The 17,522-nt window shown below is 41.5% G+C and overlaps 1 protein-coding gene across 1 annotated transcript; it reads right to left on the bottom strand.

The window, feature by feature from the left end:
- Positions 1–510: 510 nt before the first annotated feature.
- On the bottom strand, positions 511–17,314 carry dap (cyclin-dependent kinase inhibitor dacapo). The gene is made up of 2 exons (XM_019041695.2): positions 16,597–17,314; positions 511–4,203 (listed from the first exon to the last, which is right to left on the bottom strand). The coding sequence occupies exons 1-2, from the start codon at positions 17,039–17,041 to the stop codon at positions 4,082–4,084; spliced, it is 567 nt and encodes a 188-aa protein (XP_018897240.2). The 5' UTR covers positions 17,042–17,314; the 3' UTR covers positions 511–4,081.
- Positions 17,315–17,522: the final 208 nt, after the last annotated feature.

Genomic DNA, 17,522 nt, shown 5'->3' with positions numbered 1-17,522 from the left:
AATTTTTTGTCTCACAAAACTAAATCTGATCATTTGCCAGGTCAGAGAGTCATTTCTTGCTTGGATCTTATTTTTCTCAAGATCAGAACAAAAATCAATTGACAAGTTTATGAGATGACCTTTTGGCCGTGGAAATATGACAACTCAATCTTAATCGCTCATGAAATTTAATTGGTGATAATTTATTTTCTATCTGAATACCTCTATGAATCAGAGATGGTTTCTGTAAAGAACCACTATGTGTATTTCTCGGCATAGGTGATGATAGTTAAATCATCCAGTTTGAAAACGACCCAACCCGAGTTTTTTTTTTTGTTATTCTATTGCGTAGACACTCCTTTTCTGCTTTTACTGTCTTCTGGAAAACTTCATTTTTCCAAGATGGGTCGCTTTTGAACTTTATAATTTATTTTTTTTTTTTTTTTTTTTTTTTTTTTTTTTTTAAATTCTGATGATAAAATTTGTTTGTGGGCGGGCAAGGAGGAGGAATCGAAGAAACAAGAGAAAATATCTGATTAATTTATAAATGTATTTAAATTTGAATCATATTTTATATACTTCTGAAAAAACATAATAACTTAAAATAATTCAATTCTAACAGGCTACAAAGACGAGAGAAGAAGAAATAGAACCAATTAAGCTATGAAACATTAATACAATCTAAACTATTTGAAAAAGCAACAATGGGATCTGAACATGGACGGACTATATTATTCCAAAAGGAAAGTTCCCAACAAAAGCGGAATAATTCTAGAATACCAGTCATTATCATTACTTTAACTTTGAATTTTCTGCACGAGAGCATAAACGCTGTCGCGAAAGATGAGGAGGCAGAGAGAAAAACAAGTATAAGAGTCAAAAAAGAAAAAGTGCGTTGATCGGCACTCGCTAAATATTGAATCTTCTTTATCTTCAAGTGACAGAACGAGTACAGAAAAGCAACTATTGCGAACAGGGCAATGAAAATAAACACCTGACAAGTATTATTTACACTGTATATACACCGTTCACATTCAAATCCCGATTATTTGCCTGACTATGTATACAAGTATCTGCATACATAAGTATCTAACGCGTGCGCTGTGGAGCACACACATTCAATCAAATATCGGCCTAGATAATAAAACATGTACCTACAAATTTTGTTTTTTTAAAACTCTAAAAATTAAAAACAAAATATTGAGATCAATATTAATACATCACAGAGTTTTAAACAAATGTTCAATACAAAACAAGAACGTGTTTCTTCTTTCTTTAATTTATATTTTATTTTCTTCTTGACCGCTATTTTAAACGACACCACATCAGGCGCATGATTGATTCTACGTTAATCAACTAACTCAATTATTCAACTTCTGATTTGAGAAATCAAACAAACTTGATTTTTTTTTGGAAAAAGAAATACAAAAACAAACAAATACAAAATTACTGAGATCTTGGATCGTTACTTCAAACGATTTCAGTTTTCAAAAACTTTATTCTAGGATAGCGTTTAAGCATTCCAGGTGTTTCCATTGACAATTTTCGAATGAAGCTACGTAATCTTGTAGCGAGTTTATGCTTCTGTGAACAGCCCGAAGATACTTTTGAAACTAAAAGTTGGCTTTGGAGTGAGTGACATAGCCTGCAAGATGTTTTATTGGCTGCTCCGTTTTCATAAATCAAGCCACAAAGATTGTCGAACATAAACTTAAGTATGAAAGCTCAGTGGGCTCAAGTCTTCTCAGACTTTAAAATAATTTTGTACTCATTAAATTATCTTTGGAGAGATGAGATTTTGTGACAATAAAGAGAAACTTAACAGCATACACGCAACAAATACAAGTATTAGATGCTCTTAATCAAATTTTGATCCGAAATTTGGCACATGAGCTGCATGAAGAAAATGATGGGGACATCAAAACCGACTGTTAGAAAAAAGGTTGACATTTATTTAGACTGAGACTATAGGTTGAGCGAGTGATTGTAAAGACAATAAATTTTTATGCGGGGTTTTTGAAAAAAAAAGAGGTGCTTTAGTCGGTGAAATTAAGAACTGTAAAAAAATATTTTTGGGGAAGGCGGCGGTGAATCAACTTTAGTGCCAATTTGCTGGTTTTGAAAGAGCTACCTATTCTTTGGACGTTTGCTGAAAGCATTAGCTTGGATCAATATTTGAGATCTGGAGTGAATAACTGAGAAATCTACCATCTACGAACATTAATAAATTAACTCAAATTTAATTAGAGAATAAATTACTGATTTAAATTAACAGAAGTAAAGAAGAAAGACGGAGAAGACCCTAAATGATTGAAAAAAGGCATTACACAGAAACGGTCTTGTCTTCAGATTTAACCACGGATCCACATGGCATTAATTCGAAAGTTCAGTTGTGCAATATTTAATTCTCTAGGCTTGAGTAGACAAGTTAGGAAGGCTGAATAATTCTCTTCGTTCGGAAGACAAGACGTCTGTGATGGATATGTAATGGCGTTTATAATGAAATGTAGAACAAATTCAATTAGAGATGAAAATTGAAAAAGAAACATAACAAGAGGACATTTCGTTAGTTTTGTCTGAGAGATCAAAACGAAATACAATAATAAAACGTACAAAATGATTGCGGGGTAGAATTATGAAATAAGAAGGGGGAGAAACTAAAAATGAATGAAAACTAAAAATGGTATCATCAAACTGTACCAAAATCATTGAAAATGTGTCTTAATTTTTAAAGAATTATCGTCAAGAGTAGATACTGGTTGAAACAGTGTTTAAGGGGAAGTATCCAAAGTCAAACTCAAATGTGGACTTGAAAACTAGATCATGATAGAAAACATTAAGAACACAGGGTAGTCTCGAACGTTCGATCAAAGAGGGGAAAATTACACTAAATAGATGTTACATACTTTTTTGTGAAGAAAAACAGAAACTGTCTTTTAGAACATTAAAATCTTCATTCTTAAGCATACCCTGAGGTTTGAATTTTTCTATAGAATCTGAAGTATTTTTTCAAAAACTACAGAGATTGAATCCAGCAGGAAAGATACGGTCCAACTTTCATACCTCATAAAATATGCATTAAGATGGAAAGGTAATATAATACCAACTTAGAATTCAATTACATAGGTACTGTTCAAAATATATGCAATTAATAAACCAAAAATTAAATTCGATAATGATTGAAATACAGCGATGAGGTACGATTTAGACAGAACTTAAAGATTTTCATAATATATCCAATGAACTGAAAATCAAGTTCAAGTCTTGACAAACAGATAAAGTTAATGATTAAATTGATGGATGAAACACTTGAAAGACGATGATACAGTGATGATAAGATTCAATTACAATTCAAATTGTGTACTGTAAATATAGATTGAAAAGAACGTGGTTTTAAACTGGAGATTTTGAGCTTCTAACAAGCAATTTTAAACATTCTGTTTGCTAGGTACCCATTTATTTCTCTAGTAGTACCTATTAAATGAAATTATACCCTGAGGTATCAGGACTGAAAGAAACGAATTCCTTTTTGCAAGAATCTGGGGGTAAAAAAAGGGGGGGGGGGGAAAGCAACCACTCTGGAAACTCGATCTACTCAGTCTCACAATTAAAGAGTACTTGACCATTTTTAAAGAAAACAGATGAGGAGAGAAAATTAGATCTCTACTTGGGGGAAAAAAATCTGATGAACGAGAGAACAAAAACCTAATTGAGGCAGAGGGGAGAGAACTAGAAAAAAAATTACAGAATATAAATCTAACAAACTCTTTGAGTTCAAACATAAAACAATTTTTTTCTTCTTTTTTCGATTTTTAAAGTAACAGCAATAATTAAACACGACCTTCTCTAATGAAGATGAACTTGCACTCTTGTGATTCAGCAAGGCTTTCCGATCCCGTTCCGATTATCCAACATCAAATTCGTAAATTCTGTACAGAACCACTATTTACACGATAATTTGAGCACCATAAATTCAATGTCATTAACAAGATACGATTCAAACTATACAGCCGGGGAATCCGTTTATACACTTGTTATCCACGTTCATCTATAGAGTCGGTCATTCTGGAGATCTTCATGAAAGGAGAGATCTTCATGGAATTTAATTTGAGTTGCCGACGGTGAGACTCCTTGCTCGCTTTCGCGGGCTTTGGTCCTCCTGGTCAACAACTTCGACGATTTTGGCTGACGCCGAGATGCGCCTCTTTCGCGTCTTCATGTAGTCTGCAACAGAAAAAAAGAAAATACTTCGTTAGAAAACCGCTTAAAAACTCTTCTAGGTGAATAAAGAATCCATGAAAAGTTAAAGTGTAACATGACCATAACAAAGCTCCTTAAGCATAAACCCGAAAAATTTTTACGACTCAATTATGCCGTAATTACCTAGACGTTTTCCCCACAAGGGAACGTAACTCCATTCCAAGGTTGCCAAATTGGCTTTAACAATAAGAGATTTTACAAGAATGTATCCGTACGATTTTCGTCTAAAAATATTGCGAATTTTGCATGGGATCAGAGGAAAAATCGGTAAAATTTTCAATTAGAAATGCTGTAGATTCTCCCGGTAAAAAATAAAATTTGTGCGGAAAAATATGGCAACATTGAAATGCAGTTACGTTCTTTCGTGTGAGAAACGACGAATTGTGGCCCGTAATGCCTTTGTCCATTTTTTAAGGGGGAAAAAAATTCCGAGAAAGCAAAAATGCTATTGGAAGTAGGTACACGCGCGTGATTATTATTCAAGAACGGCGCAAGAGCCGACCATCGCGGTCGAAACGGCCACACATGGTACCGGAACATCTGTCTTGCTTACTTTGCGGAAGAAAATAAGGACAGAAAAAAAAGAAAAATCAGCGTGAAAGAGGGGCGCCTGCGCAATGCGACTTCGAAAACGTATTACCTAGTAAACAAACCATTTGTTAGTAAAAACAAAACCTCAAGCCACGAGCAGGGTAACCATCGATGCCGTTTATGTGACCGGAGCCAGAATTTTCTCCCGAAAAGCGGATAATTATCGCCTGGAATGGCAACGCGGGTGACAATTTAGTCCTGAGGGACATGCGGAGGAGCGGGGTGGGGGCAGGAAGATTATATCGGGGAGAGGCGAACCGGACAGGATAAGTGAAATGAAGGGTGGAAAGGAGGCAGGGGGAGGGGGCATGCAGCGAGCGAGGCTGAGGAACACACGTGTTCCAGAAGAAAAGAAGATACGATCAAAGGAGAGAGAAAGGAGAAGGAAGAATAAGCCTCGGTTGGTAAAAAAATAAAAAAAACCCTCCTCTTGTACCTATCCTATTCAAGCTGGGACGTCCAAGTCCATTGCCCCGGACAGCTACATGCAGCGGCGTCACATTTTCAAACTTAGTGATTTGAAGCACCGTAAAAGCTTATTAATATAGTCATCGTAAGAGCCAAAATTTCCAAATTGAAAGCTTAAAAGTTCTGAGCTTCTTAATATTGTCACAAATACTGCGAGTTGGACTAACTAGACTTAGTAAGGAAAATGGGGCAAAAGTCGCCGAATTTTTTTCCCCCTTTTAATGACACTGTCTTGAAGGAAGTGGGTATCTACTTAGTTAAGCTGATGATTCTATATAAAAAAGAAAGGAATATATTGTCAACATACATACATAAATTCTACCAGGCTCATCTCAAATTTTTGCTACCTTCTCAACTTGATAATTATTCAGCGCGTTAACATACTTAATAAATGTTTTAGGTAAAATATTGCTTAAATTGATTTCTCATACTTAAAAATTCTGTACCAGCACATTCCCTCCTATTTTTGTCCAGTGTAACAGCTTAGTTTTTAGTTTTTGGGCGCTCGTGAGTTCGGTCTGACTGGACCAAACCCTCCAAGCTCCGAAAAATCAGGGCAACCTCAAAAACCCGCAACAGCGCTCGACCATGACTCTTCTGCTTCGCCCCCTCGTAGACTCGAGCCCCTGTGGGTATCCTCCTGAGCCCCCCCCCCCCCCCCCCGATCCCCCGCTGCAGCGTAGGGCACGCCAGGATTACGGACGTCTTTTTCTTCTTCACTACTACTACAACCATTCCCCCGCCCCCTCTGCCGTACGAACCTCGCGTCCTGCGGGCACGTAATTACTACGGCCAGCAGCGCGCTCGCCAGATCGAGAGAAAAATTCGCCTGATGATATTCAGTGCGAGAGGGCGAGTTCTTTTTTTACACCGAGACAAGGCAACGGTGACGGTCACGATGGCCGAGAGCCAACGCGGGCTCGACGAAGCTCGGTCCGCAGGATGCGCTGGCTCGTGGCAGCTTTTTCAAGCTTCGAACCACCTGCAGAGAACACTATTGGGAAGACTCTGCAGCCTGCTAAAGCCTTGTAGCAACGAGTGATTGGTAAATCAAATTTTGAAAGAAAGGCAAGGATTGATTAATAATCACGGCATCGCATTAAAACCCATCAAGAGAAACCACTATTTTCGTTTTCGGTGCACTCTTGCAGGTGCTCATGCGTTAGAGAAGGTTCAATATGATGAAAAGGGTTTTTGTTTCGCTGAACAAAAGCAACTCAAGGTTGACGAGATCAGGGAAGCAACTATTCGTGTTCCAGAGTAGTGCTGATTGCATACACGAAAAATTGCGGGCGTTTTGCCATCGGGGCTTATCTACGTAAATTCAAAGCAGCAACTATTCGTGCTCCGATAACATGCTGATGGCCTACACAAAACATTGCAGGCGTTTTTTCTGGGCACAATTCGTGTGAGATATGTTGAATGCGCAGATCACTCGGGGAATCCACGCATTTTCGTACAAAAACAACACGAGAAAGGACGTTAATACGCGAAGTTAGGCAGCCCTCAGCCTGCAAGGTAACAGAAGCTGAACGCGATGAAAAAAGTACGATAGCTGAACATGCAGGAGGCCTTTGGTCTTATTACGCCTCATTACATTTTTCCCCAGGTGCTAGTTTCTGTCACAACTTACTTAAAGGACTGTCACAACTCGTAGAAATTCCTTCTTCATAAAAAAGCTCGGGTGAGACTTACAATAAGGGCTGCATACTATAAATAAATTCGTAGGATTTATTTCTCTCCTTTCGAATTCCAACCGATTCATTCCCACAAATATCCCGAGCCGAAAACGGCATTATTCAAGGATACAAAGGCACTTCACAACTTATTCGGAGTCTATTAAATCCGAATTCAGAGCTAATATGAAGAGGTCGAAACGCTCGAGGAAGACGTTGGTACGGCACAAAAAGGGCACTTCAAGGCGATCAGACGCGCATTCAAAACTTTCACCCGCGTGTCAAAAGACACGAGCGAACAAAGGCAAATGGAGAGATGAGATACAAAAATTCCACGACCTCTCCAAAATTTAATTCAGTGAAAATAAATCGAAGACACGCCGGAGAAAGCGTGAAAGAGTTTTGACCCCGAAGATTAATTTTTTTTCTCCGAGACACGGCGATGGCCCGCTGGCTCTTGAGGCCCGAAAGGGGTGGGAGCCAGGGGGACAGTAACTCAAAACATGTATATTAATCAACGACACAAAGCCAGCCCTCTCCGGGTGAAATTATTTTTCGGGCCTCCAGCCTCCACCCTTTGCCCGCTCCCAGGGGACGATTTCGAAACTGGCTCATCTCGGGGTAACCCTTTTCTTCGGGGGCCTCCCGTTCCTGGTCTCGCGTGTGTGTTTCAGGGTTGCCGCGATGTCACAAGGTCAACTTTTTTGAGTCTCCAAGTTCGAGGTCATATTTTCCCGAATAAACGGGGCTCCAGAACAGCAACTCCTATTCCGTACACTTGTATTATGCGACTCGAACTTCCGTCATGGCGATATCCTCTTGAAACAAAAAGACTTCCGAGTGACATACATGACACTCTTCTTCATACTTAATTAAAAGCCTCTTATAGAATTCAAAATTCAGGAGCGAACTTCGATGCCGGAGTCTGTATAGCGCCCAAAATCTTAAAAATCTCAGTTTTTATGAATGCGAAGCGAAGTAAGCACCATAAAAGCGTAAGACCCTACAAAAACGAGCAGATTCCGTTCCGTAATAATATGTGTCACTCCGTAAGGAGTATGGATTTCGCTCCGCATCTATATCACTCGGGGTTTTTGGGCTTTATGTAGACTCCGGCACGGAATTTCACTCCTAAATTTTTAAAAGTGTGGTGAACTAATCAATTTCGAAAAGGAAACTGGCAACATCGCCCGGTGTTTCATCATAACGGAGTTTGGATTCGTTTGGGCAGCATGTGGAGCGAATCGCGATACCGTGAGAAATGACGGCCGTTGGGGACTTGGGGAGAAAATTCGCACGCACATTTCGCGGGCCGGAGTCATCCGAGCACCTGAAATAGCGGTTTGCGCAGCATTTTTGCCGGCCCGCCGCGGTTGGACCAGTTCTCCGCCTTCCTTCTCTCCCGCTGGGATCGGACTTTTCCGCCTCCCCGTGTTCCTGAAAACACCTGGTCGTAAAACATTCCTCTTGGGACGATCTTCGGGTGAACTATTACTCAAAGAGTACCGTTTCGTAACACTTTCAGTAGAATGGCTACACCTTGCCATGATTGAAAATCCGCCGAACGTAATTTTTTTAATGAGAGGTTTTAGCACCAGCCGCCGCTCGAAAAAGGAATGAAAGCAAAGATGAGGGGGAGATGTTCCAAAGGACTTAAGTAGATTACCGTTACCTAACGATAAGTATTGGACCCCATTACGTATTAAGGAACAAACTCTTTCGGCTCATTTTAGAGCCAACAAAAATGAGCTCTTCGTTAGACACAGGAAAAAAAAACACATTGGATCTAGAGTCCAGGCTCTTGAAAACATTGACAAGAAAAACTACTCTTGATTCAATCAGATTTAAGCTTAAATCAAAAAGAAATCCGATCAAACTCTTGAGGCTTGGTTCTTGATTTAAGCAAAAATCCGACTGAATCGAGAGTATTTTTTCTTGTCGATGTTTTTAAGAGTCTGGACTCTAGATCCAATGTGTTTTTTTTCCAGTTCATTGCGCAGAAATATTATTTTTCAGATTCGGTAAAAAGGTGGTTTTTACTGTAAAATGTAGTCTTAATTGAAAAGGGAGAATCTGCCCTACTTAACTTAGTTCGAAAATAAAGCGCAAAGGACCTGATTTCCAAATCGCATCTTTCTCGCGGAAAAGTGAGCCTCGATTAGAGCTCCAATTCCTCGGAGTACGCTGAAATAATCCACAAGACCATCCCGCCTTCCTCTAACAACGCGCGAGCGAATTAAAAAGGCGGTCACGAATTTTACTCGGCGATCGTTATCGACGCTGAAGAGTGAAATTTGCGGAGCGGAGGTTGGCAGAGCACAGCGGAGCGCGGGCTCTGGGATTGGACCTTGGCCGGGCGCCCCGGGCGGGTTTGAAGGTATCCGTAACGGGATTCTGCCTACTACTGGTCGCATTAAATCAGTAGGCTACCGGCGAACGTTCACCGCCATGCCGCGCCGGCCGGCTCTCCTCTTCGCAAAACCACCTCCTGTTACCCGCGAAAGCCATTTCAGCTGATTCGAAACTCTTTAAAGCTTGATAAGTTCGCAGCCAGACACCTCGTCGCGGTAATATGATACTTTCTTATGAGGAATCGCAGGTGGTCGAGCTGATTTCCCGCCAAAATTAGCGTCGAAAGGCAATCGTGCTTGGTGCACCACCAGGCGTGTCTGGTGCTGAATCAGAAATTCTTGGATGCATTCAGGGACAATATATTTGTGCGATCCCTGCACATGTGTGCAATGTTATCTGGTGCGGCAGAGGGTGAATTAGAGAGATAAGTAAGACTGCAATTCGCCTGATGATGGTTGATAAGCAACTTATAACTAAGTAAATAAAATTATCTTAAGGATGGTTCAGGACGATTACGTGGTGCGTATTCTTGCTGTTCCGAGTTCTTGCAAATTAGGTCAAGATTTCTAAATTAATCCAGATGCACTATTGTGAACTATTTTCTACATTTATGGTAAAGTATATCGACAGCTAAAATATATAGATTCTTATGCAAGACACAAAAAAGTCTTCCTGTTTCAGCGAGAAGGACATGGAGGTTTCTCATCGCAAATGACTCATCACGAATAAAAAAATCGTGCCACCGTATTGGAGGAAACCCCGAGTTCGATTGAGAAATAAAATTAACTTATCCGAGATATTGGTATGTGAAGAATTCGGCACTCCAAGAAGCTCAGAGAATCGGAGAGCGAGATAATAAAAACTCCGAGTAAAATACGCTACGGTTTCGATAACATTGCGGAACTTGAGCCTGGCGCGTTTTTGGAGCCTCGCAAATATTTGACAAGTTACGATTCCAACCTCGCCACTGCCAAATCGTGCGAAAAACCATCTAACCACCGTAGAAAAAGATCGCCAATTTGCAAGCTTCCCGATGGCACTCCAACGGAATTTTGGCACAAAAATCGACAACGTCAAGCCAAAACACGGCGTGAAGCCAAGCCGGCGAACCAAACACAGAGGTCGTCGACCCAGAAAGCCCAAAGGTCCCTGACACCGCGGATGCGTGGTTTGACGCGCGCATCATCTTCCGACTGCGTACGTTTTCTTCACACATCGTTTTTATCGCCTCGTTTTTTGTACCCACTCGCAACACTACGCGCCAAAACTCGATATGCAAAAAAAAATGCTAGGAAAAAAAAGCCAAACAAAATACCACAGATCGAATTATCTCCCGCGGTTTCTCCAACTCCCTCTCCTTGTCGTCTTTCTTCAACGGTGGAGAACGACTACAATGTAGGCTGCGTACGCAGAAAAGGTCGTGTTTTACGATCTCTCGAACCGGGGCGGATTTTGGCATCAATTTGACGACTGCCATCGTTACCATGTGGTGGACAGAAATCAGACTGTTACACGGAAAGAGGATACGTAATGCGGTGATTTAGAAAATAATTTTGCAACACTGTGAAGGGGGCATTGGCCCGATGTTGAGGCGGTCGCGGACCCAAGCTTTGCGCGCTTCCTCTTGGCCTAGTTAGCTAATGGGTTCGTTCCATTGCAGACAAGCCCTGGCAGGACCGCAGGAAGGAGGGGAGAGCGAATGATAAAAGATGCGAATGCACACAATCGCTGAGCATCAAAATATTACTGATTGAAATTCGCGGTGTATATTTTTCGGACTGGGTTACGTACAAGAGCGGTAGTTATTCGCAAAATAAGCGAGCAAATTTTGAGTACATACTGACGTCACATCGACGAAGTGGGAGCAAATATACATAATTATGCTGTAGTGATTTTGATTGAAATATGTTCCAATGTGGCGAAGCGTTAATGATCGATTATAGATGTTATTTCCTCACTTGAACCTGCGGTAAAAAATCGATTATGAAGGTGTTTGCAGCGAACACCCGGTTTATCGATCCTTTTCCATAGGTTTAAAAGGCAGATCATTTGCGAGGGAAAATTTTGGAATAAATGGACTGGGATTGGCTGTGACGCATCCATTCCAACTTAGTCCTACGACATAGGAGCAAGGTAGCGATGGACTCTCGACTCATAGTTAAAGCCCCCCAAACTCATCAATATTAATCAGTCAGGCTAACAGACAACCTAGGACACGCTGGCTCCGGGAGAGAGAAGAAATCACTATCACCATGACAGAGGGAGCACTGCTCCCCTCTCCACTACCACCGTTGGTCGGCTTGGATATTTCAAACTTGTCACCAGGCGCCAAAACCCCCGTTCAGTTCGGACTGGACACGAACGACGAATTCCAGGCGTTTTTCTAGTCTCATTCGCTTTATTGATATTGGAGCGAGATGTTTTTTTCTTACTCCATGTGTGTCTAAGCCACTTGAAAAACAGTATCTCACAAATAACATGTTTAAATCAAAGCGAACTGTTGTTCTAAACAACGCCACGTGTTGAGTGGGGAAAAAAAGAATGAACTACTTAGGTAACCAGTTACCAGGTACTTAATGAAGTGGATAAGCGTTGAAATGGGAAATGCCCTAAATGTCTGACTGATAAGCCGCCATATCGCGCTGGTGAGTGAGCCATGATTCATTTGACCGTTACATTTTCCATAACTGCGTTCGGGAACGGGCCCGAATATGAAAAGCGCGGTTGTCACTTATTGAGGAAAAATCAATAATAATCGCAACACTGAATTTTTACAGTCTATTATTTCATATTTAGGGGTGTGGAGAACTATTCCTTTCGCGATTACTATTTATCGGCTCCCGAATGATCATTACCGCTAACGCGATTGATAATAATTGTTCTGCGTTTAGCACTCTGCGTAGACCTTGAACCTCAGTTTCGAGGACGATCGAACGAAACGAAGAACCAAAGGGCGAAGAGTGCAACGACAAGTTCTCAGAAACGGTGCAGTTGGGACTTATTAACTTATCGAAAATTGATATTGTAACACGCTATTGAGTGGTTGTAAACGAAGTGCACTAAAGCGGAGAGAGGAAGGGAAAGCGAAAGAGAAGAGGTGTCAGTTTCCAGGCTGTCTGATCTAGATATCAGGTTGAGCGAGTTGATCTGCAAACAATTCACACTCAACGCGGGCACTCGGTTAGAGCGTGATCTCGTTTTTCGAATCGAACTCATGCCGGACAGACAGCAACTTCTGCTTCTTTGCATGAGGAACGAGATCTTTGCTTGAGAAGAGAGGATCGAGCTACCTTTCAGCATAAATGGAGTATTTGAATGCAATTTTAATTTTAATTTGAATTTAGTTTTTTTTTTTGTTTTTATTTAAACTTATTATTAAACTATTTATTAAACTTATATTTTTTTAAAAGTGCGATGAGGGTAAGAAACATCTTAAAATCGCATTTCAGTGCAATGATAATTGAAGGGATGAAATTTTAGGACCTGCCAAAATGTGGAGTTTATTACTGTCGAAACTATTCGAGAATATACTCCTTAAAAAAAAAAAAAAAAAACACGGCGAATGACGCCCATCCACGCGGGGTCTAAACCGTCAGACTGAAATGAACCCCATGCTGATCGAAATATAATCTTCATATTGAAAATTAGCATTCAACACACTCAATTTTTCCGAAATTGATATTCAATGATTAACAACTATTGCAACTCCCAGTAATTAAAGTGGACTTAAATTATCCAATGAGAGACTCATTGTAGAATCATATATGCCATTAATTAGACAGCATTTTGAAATTAGGAACTGCGAGTTTAGACCCATCCGTAAAATCGCACGTGCATAGGGAAACAAATGAGCCTGAAAATGTAGTTCCTTATTACTAAATGCAGTTCGATTTCTCCTCATCATGTGCCAGCTTGTATTGAAGTCAGAAACGACGGCACTTCATCTTCAAATATAGGTAGCCGAAATAATTTACGCGGACCGACAAATTCGGCACCGCGATAAGTGCCGCGGCAAGGCGCGCTCCACACGCCAGGTTAACGAAAAAGCACGCCGAGACAGGAACGGCACCCACTAAAATTACATTACATCCGAGATAAGGAAGAGACAAGAGCGCGGTGAAATTAAACCTCAACGTAGGTGGGGCGCTACAATGTAGCGCGGCGTTATCTTATCACGCCGCGACACCGACGGGCGGAGGTCGAGATGTGCCGGAATGGCGGCCGAGAACGTGTCACGGTCACCCAAATTGTGGCGCGAAATCACTTCATTCTCCGCGCGATCGCCCGCTTCGAATATCCATCCGACAATCGGAGACTAGGCAACAGGGCACGTGTACTTAAGTGGCAGGACCGGCGTTATCGGGCGTTACAAATTGGTCGCTGCCTCTCCGGCGTTGATAACGTCGACGCATTATTAATTACGCAACGGAAGGGAGGAAACACCACTCCGCTCAGGATTAGTATCAGAACGAGCAAAGCGTCCTAAGTTGGTGTCGAATGTGACCAACACTTAACAATTAACTCCTGGATACAACTATTCGGGCTCTACGGATGTCCGTGTTGCATACGCGCAGATTTGAAGGCGTTTTGACTGTCCAGGAACTCGTATTCCTGTTCCATCGTATATCCGCCGACATTTCTCACCCTACGGACGGCGTGGCTTTTAAACACGTGGGCGATTTCTGCCGCGCACGGGATTGCAGAGGATGATGCAACCGCAAATATTCTGTTCAGACTTGCGCAAACCCATTCTCCCAATTCCTTCATTGATTCTACAGTATAAATCAAAGAAACGCTCTTAGTAGGATGAAGGTAGGCATTCTTCCGCCCCGCGAAAATGTTTACGACACCCCTCATTCTTATCCCTTGTGTGGTGAACATTTTAGAAGCGACCTCTCCGTTCTTAATCCCAACCTTTAAAACAGTAGGAGCCCTTACTCAATGTGAGGCAACACCAGGATATGATTCTTTCCTTTAATAAAGCATTCTGGTCTCACCCTATTTAGCTTACATTTGTAGTGATTATTAATAGCTAACGCTATCCTTCACATGAGCATATCTCCGACCTTCTCTCCCATTTATGGGTTTCATGAACGAAATTCCCGATCCACGTGAATTCTTCGGAAATTTGGCGGTAATCTGGGCGACTTAACAAGTCCGTTATAGTACAGAACTTGGGACGGGCGCGCTGCCGACCAGGCTTGTAGAAAAGTGGGAGAGGAGAACGGATAAAAAAGTCCACAGACACACTCTAATGAGCGGGAACGAGGCTTAAAGCTCGTCGCTGATAAGAAAGATAAATACAATTACCATCGTGCCGGCCGGCGAATTGCGAGTGACTCAAAACTCAAGGTGAAGCTCACAACGCGACGCCGAGTAGGAACTAGTTCCCGGAGGAATCGCCAGGTGGCGGCACCCGACAGTGAGTCACGCAGCTTTCCGTCAGCTCCCCAACGCCATGATGAGCCGGTAATGACGGAATGATGATTTCGATTTTATTCCCGACCTTCCACCTCTGTGCCCAAAGCACGAGTCATAATCTCCTTGGAGCATTCGACTTTTTCATCTGCTTTTTATGGAATTTTCGATTTTTTTGTGCCGCGGCACAACTAAATTTGGGAGTTCCGATTATGTAGATAGTTTGCCCTGTATTTCATTAAAAATAAAATTCCTAGACATTATAAACATGGGTCCCGTCTGTACTTAGCGGTGTAAAGAAAAGCCAGGCGACAAATATTATATTTACAGGGATCATTACTTGAGGCTGCTGGACACTAAGAAGGCATAAAAATGTTTAGCGAGAAGAACCACAATTAAATTCACGGTGTTTTATGAAAACCCGAAATTTCAGATCCCAAGTTCGAGAGATAACGCATGCTGTCACTCGGAACCTTTCAAAAATCAAGTAAACAACGGCTGACCAGCATTGACGCAGCACTGGCGGTAGGTATAACGAAGGAATTAAAAATTTAAAAATGATCGAAAGTGTAATAAAGTCGCGTCAGGTTTTTCTTCCAAGTTTACGACGAAAACTATGTAAGATTTGATTAATAACTGGGCGAAAATGCAAGAAGCACGCCAGGACCATGCGGGTTGAATACACTAAGCTGAAATTCGATTTAAAGATCCGATTAAAGACCGAATTAACGAGTGAGTAATTTGATTCAGTCCGAGTGCCACCAAAACAGAATTTTCATAAAATCGAAAATTAATTCGTACAAAAATATTGATGGAAACCCACGTCAAAATTAAAACAGAATGCGTCACCGGAGCTATTACTAAGTAAAGCGGAAACTTCAAGTATTTAGTTAGAAACCTCGGAAATTCAAATCGGTAACGTAGAAGGAGCGCATAAAAAATATTCTTCGCGCTAATATGTGTTGGGTCTCTGAGCCCGCTCATTTTATCTTGATAACGGGATTGTTTACATTCAGAAGTTTGTACATCAACTGTTATTGATTTTTTCCCAATGAATTTACAAATGGTAGAAAAGCAAAGAAAATAGCGTTACGAACTCACGACACAGTAATTATGGGGGCTATCACCTATTGAGGATGAGAAGAGGCTAAAAACCTCAAGAAAACCATAAACCCAGATTAGACGGATGAAACATTTCCAAGATTCATGCATGCATATTATTTCACGTTGAAAATAACAGTTTAGAGTAAGAATTAGTAGAGGTCTTGAATATACACAGGGATGTGATCAGAGCCCGAAATTATCAGTTGTTGTGATCGCCGCGAGTTCGAAAAAATGTTACAGTTAAGTCGAGAATTTCGTGATATTACGAAAAATATCTAAATGTGCGGAAAATACAGAAGAAAATTTGGCCTTGAACATGCGTGGCGAGAAAATTAAATTATGGAGAGAGCAAGTTAAATTGAGTGAACTAATGAACTGATTTCACTCAAACCAAGATAACACTAGCTGCCATTCTTGCCCTCAGTAGCCCTTAGAGCTGGATAAAATAAAACAAAATAAAAATAAGTAAAAGCAAGATAATGCCTGAGAAAATCGTGTGCAGTTTGGTCAGCAATAAGAGTTTATTCCATTTCCAGCGCATCATTAGAATACAGTATTGTTACTGGGACAAACAGGAAAAATCAAGCATAATGCAACTTGATAAAATAAGTCCGCTCTCGCTCTTCGAAGCAGTGATAAAAAAATTAATCAGTTTTGCAATGTCTCATGTGATTGAAGTAATGCTTGTTAGAGAATTCTCATGGAGCAGATTTTTACGATAAATAACACGTGTAATTAATTTACTCACCAGTGATATGCGTTTGTTTTTCCGACATTTTCAGGTCTTCAAGGACGAAGTTATTGTTGTTGTTATTGCAGCTTATCCTCTCCTGTTCCAGCAACATGGAGTTTTTGGAAAGGTACGGCAATCGCTTGAGACCGTAGGACTCGGGTATCGAATCACCCGGCGAAACTTTGACCCAGAGGTATCGCGGATTCGGCACTTCCAAGGGTTTCTCGGCGTTGAAGTCGAAGTTCCACTTTTCGCAACTGCTTTGCGAAACCGCCCGCAACTCGTTTTCACAGAACACTCGCGAGTCCTCCCTATTCACGGGACCGAAAAGGTTTTTCTTGACGCGCATCAACTGCCGCGGTTCGACGCGATCCGAAGCAGTGCTCGTACTGCTGTTGCGCAGCGAGATCATTTTATTAAACTCGGACATCAAGAGGGGCGATAAGATACGCGGACGCATTTTGAAACGGTAGCACACACAAAAATATCGAAACGAAAATCCGGTAGAATACCGCACAAATTCAGGTGAACACTAGGAGGAAATAATCCAAAGGAGCTGGAGAACAACTTCGATGATCCACACAAAATTAAGTCAATGATGGTAAACAGATGCACATTGTAGAAGTAATCCAAAAGCGAGAGAACTGCCACGCCACGAGATGAGACGACTCCGTACGCAAGAACAGGCGGTTACGAATTGACGAACGAGTGAACCAACGGTCGCTACTCCAACTGCTTCGCCGGTTCCCCTCGCGCCCCGCACCGCGGCGCGCTCTATCCCCACTCCCGTGCGTCAGTGCACGCTCTCACTCACACACACGCGGCGCTACTCACACACGCGCAGCACTCATCTGACGTAGCGTTTATCGCGCTTGATGCTTTGGAAATTTGACTTCCAGATGCCGGCTTGGCGTATGCTTCGACTCCGAATCGTCAGATTG

This window comes from Bemisia tabaci, chromosome 3 (assembly GCF_918797505.1).
Source record: "Bemisia tabaci chromosome 3, PGI_BMITA_v3".
NCBI classification, from domain to species: Eukaryota; Metazoa; Arthropoda; class Insecta; order Hemiptera; family Aleyrodidae; genus Bemisia; species Bemisia tabaci.
This window is presented reverse-complemented; position numbering and strand designations above follow the sequence as displayed.